The 4,075-nt window shown below is 37.6% G+C and overlaps 1 protein-coding gene across 1 annotated transcript in view; it reads left to right on the forward strand.

Annotated features, from left to right (window-relative positions):
* DOCK9 (dedicator of cytokinesis 9) overlaps window positions 1–3,742 on the forward strand; it is a 294,626-nt gene extending 290,884 nt beyond the window's left edge. Inside the window, exons 49-51 of the mRNA XM_042781963.1 lie at window positions 1,514–1,614; window positions 1,704–1,842; window positions 3,620–3,742. Coding sequence (XP_042637897.1) covers window positions 1,514–1,614; window positions 1,704–1,842; window positions 3,620–3,742 — 363 coding nt within the window. The remainder of the gene's footprint in view (window positions 1–1,513; window positions 1,615–1,703; window positions 1,843–3,619) is intronic.
* Window positions 3,743–4,075: the final 333 nt, after the last annotated feature.

Genomic DNA, 4,075 nt, shown 5'->3' on the forward strand with positions numbered 1-4,075 from the left:
GGGTTTGAACCACCAGCCTTCTGGTTAGCAGTCAAATGCTTTAGCCACTATGCTACCAGAGCTCCCTCTGTAGTGATACTGCCTTGGAAACCCAAGGAGGGGTCATTATGAGTAGGGTCTGACTTGATGGCACTTCTTGAGTTAGCATAGGGAGTCTGTGTTTCAAGGAATTTGCCCACTTCTTTCAAGTTATATAATTTTTTGGTATACAGCTCTTCACAATACTTATAATCATTATTTCTGTAGGTCAGTTGTAATGTCTCTGCTTTCATCTATTTCTGCTCCAGTCTTTTTCTTTCTTTTGGTACCTTTAGGATTAGTTTACTCTTCCTTTTCTAGTCCCTCAAGTTGTAGAGATAGGCTATTGATTTGGTATCTTTGGTGCTCTGGTGGTGGTGTACCTAAGGCATTTGACTGCTAAGCAGAAGGCTGATGGTTTAAACCCACCAGCTACTCCTCAGAACCAAGATTGGGTGATCTACTTCCATAGAGATACCACCTTGGTACCCCCAAGGAGGGGTTCCTATGAGTCAGATCCAACTCGATGGCAGTGAGTTTGGTTTTTTTTCAGGTAGACATTTATCAATGTAAGTTTCCCTCTAAGTACTGCCTTTGCTGCAATACATAAGTATTGGTGTGTTATGTCGTCATTCTTGTTTAACTTGTATTTTTTTTTGTTGTTGTTAACTTCTAGTTTCATTCCATTTTGGTCAGAAAATAAACTTTGTATGATTTCAATTTTTTAAGGCTTGCTTAGTGTCCTAAGATAGGATCTATCCTGGAAAGAATGATCCAGTATATTGTTCTGTGACATATTCTGTAAATGTCTTTTAGGTCTAGTTGTTTAATAGTATTGTTGGAAAATCTGTTTCTTTATTGATCTTCTTTCTAGTTGTCCTGTTATCAAAAGTGGTGGATGAAAGTCTCTAAGCATTATTATAGACCTATTTGTCCCTCAACTTTTTTTTTTAAATAACACTGTCATTTTGGTCAAGGTTTACCCAGCAGTTTAGGTTCATTGTTCAGGGACATTGGTTACATTCTTCATACTCCAGGAACATTGTCATTTTTAAGAATGTAAGGGGGCAAGGAAACTAGAATGGAACTTCATTTTAAAAAGTAACAATTGTTTGGTCTCATATACTTAATTGGTTTTAAAAAAGTGGCATATATATGTATATATATGTATTTACTGTTTTTAACTTTTGTACTGGCTTTATCAGATTATCAGATCAACCTGTTAGTTCACCATAGTGTTGCACAAATTTCAGTAGCCTAAAATATCTCAGTAGTAAGAATCCTAGACATGTATTTAGAAGCAGGCTCTGATCCCAGCTGTTTGCTTATTAGCTCTTTGACCTTTCTTAGAGAACTTAAGGATCTGTTCATTTATTTCATCATAAATGCGCTGTCTGTATCATAAGGTATAGTCACTGTTTTCTCTCTTGGGTCATAATTAATTCATATAAATAGCCTTTTAATTGTTTTCATAACATAAAATTCTTGGTTCTAGGTCAACGCTGGTCCACTGGCATATGCCCGAGCTTTCTTAGATGACACAAACACAAAAAGATACCCTGACAATAAAGTAAAGCTGCTTAAAGAAGTTTTCAGGTAAAGCACATAGAAAATACCTTTTCAAGTAATTGGATTCCTTCTTTGTTCTCACTAAGCCTTATTTCCCTTTTCTTCCCCTTTTTCAGACAATTTGTGGAAGCTTGTGGTCAAGCCTTAGCAGTAAATGAACGTCTGATTAAAGAAGACCAATTAGAGTATCAGGAAGAAATGAAGGCCAATTACAGGGAAATGGCAAAAGAGCTTTCTGAGATTATGCATGAGCAGGTAAGTGCTGTTTTAGCAACTTGGAGTTCTTCTTGATTAGGAAATGTGTGTTAGTTGAGTCTTAACTACAGCCTGTGATGACCTAAACCTTTCAGTGTCCAGGATGTAGATTTCTAAACAGTGACCTAGCTTCCCACATTCATGCTATTCTGTAACTCAGATTAGTTGGGGGATAGCGAACAAATTGCCCTAGAGAGCAAGCAGCAGCCACTGCTTCATTGTGTCAGTGACCATGTTTCATACACTTTGTCTTGCCCATTGTGACATTGTGATCTAGCCCCTAAAAAAAAAACAGGGAAATGAAATGCCCCATACTATTCTTAGAGCTCTCACTTGGGTTTACCAGCATATTTAAGGAAATTTCTGTTGCCATTTTAAAAATAAATTCAAAAAAACATAAAACTTACCACTGTCAATTCAAGTCATAGCCACCCCTCCTTGGGTTTCTGAGGAGTGGCTGGTGGGTTTGAACTACCAGCACTAGCCTTCTGGTTAGAAGTCACATGCCTTAGGCACTATGCCACCCTAGCTATTAACAGCTGACCTAGACCCCCAGTGTATTATTTATGGTGACTACTTCTATGTCCCTTGCCATTATGGGCATCTTTCATGATTGCTGTTAGCTCATTTTCATATTAATTCCTTTTAGCAAGATTCCCTATGTGGACTCAGTAGTCATCAAGGGAACAGACAAACTGAATGTCAGTGAGCAGCATCCACATTAGTGTTTTGTGAGTCATGTGTTCCCCATAAGTTACAAATCTGCCTTCTTCCAAGCCTCTGGGCCAATCTTTCAAATCAGTATTAGCACCTTGATAACATGTAACTGCTTTTGCATATTCCCTGCATTAGTTTTGCAAAATAGAAACCAGAACCATTTGGGTCAATTTTCATATTCTTTGATGATTTAGTTAGGAAATTTCTATTATAGGAAACTAATTTAAATGTTTCAGCTTTAACTTGCTTGCTTTTTTTCCTCCTCCATGCTAACACATTCAGATGGGATGGTAATGTCATTTTAAATATTTTCTGAACCTTGGTAAACTGACTCATGTCAAGTCATTACTGAGTTTGAGTGACTGGAAACATTGGCATGATGGCAGTGCATGTACTGAGGAAAGTATAAGATCTTTGAAATAATTAAGAAAATGAGTATGTGAATGATTAGAAAAACTCCAGGAACCTCCAGCTTCCTCTAGAACAGAGAGCTTGAACAATGGGTACCAGCATTTGGCACTAGATCCAGGAAGAAAAAATTATGGGCTGAAAATGTTAAACTCTCAGATTCTATGGGCATGTAATATATTGTGAGCTCTAAACAACCATCAAGATTAAAGTCCTTTGAACTATTAAGCAAAGAAAGGTTGGAACCCATGATAGACTTGCTTTTGGTGTTTCCAAGGAGAGCCATCTGTCTAGAGGTCAAGTGTTAAACACAGGTTCTTTCCAGGACCTATTGGATATGCAAAGATATTTGTTTAGGGTCAGAGTGGTAGTAGCCACTCCATTTTATAGAAATCTAAGAAAAGGAACTAGTAGAGAAACATGGCTACTTCAAGTTCATCTTGAAAAAAGACTAAAGGCATGAGGCTAGGTCCTCTCTAAACTCTGAAGTCTGGTGAATCTATAAGGCTTTTAAAAAAAGAAAAGCATATTGTTCTTGACTTTCTCCTTATCACCCTGATCTGAAAATGGTCCAGTTATACATATTACATTAAACATACTCTTCTGTTTGTTTCTGACATTATGCTTTGGTAATGTGTTTCTGTGTCTCAAGATCTGCCCCCTGGAGGAGAAGTCAAGTGTCCTACCGAATTCCCTTCACATCTTCAATGCCATCAGTGGGACTCCAACAAGCACAATGGTTCACGGGATGACCAGTTCTTCTTCAGTGGTGTGATCACGTCTATGGAGTGTGTGTGGACTTACGGACTTACTTTATCATTTGTAAACTCAGGATGATTTCCAAGGCCAAGGCCAATCAGTGGGCTTGTGCAAGACACAAGAAAGGCTGAGCACAAGGGGAGAGAGAGAAAGAAAGAAAGGACTGTGTAATTTCATAGATTTTCTATAGACATAATAAGAGGGTCACATATTTTTTTAAACTCTCACTGGCAATATTTAAAGTTTTCATTATGTCTTAACAAAGGTATGTGGTGGGTACTCTTAAGCTAGAGTAAAAATTTATTCTTCTTTATAGAGAGTAGGATTAAAGTAAATGGCCTAAAGAAAA

Source organism: Orycteropus afer, unplaced genomic scaffold (assembly GCF_000298275.1).
Source record: "Orycteropus afer afer isolate SDZICR_OR568_19922 unplaced genomic scaffold, OryAfe1.0 scaffold00206, whole genome shotgun sequence".
NCBI lineage: Eukaryota > Metazoa > Chordata > Mammalia > Tubulidentata > Orycteropodidae > Orycteropus > Orycteropus afer.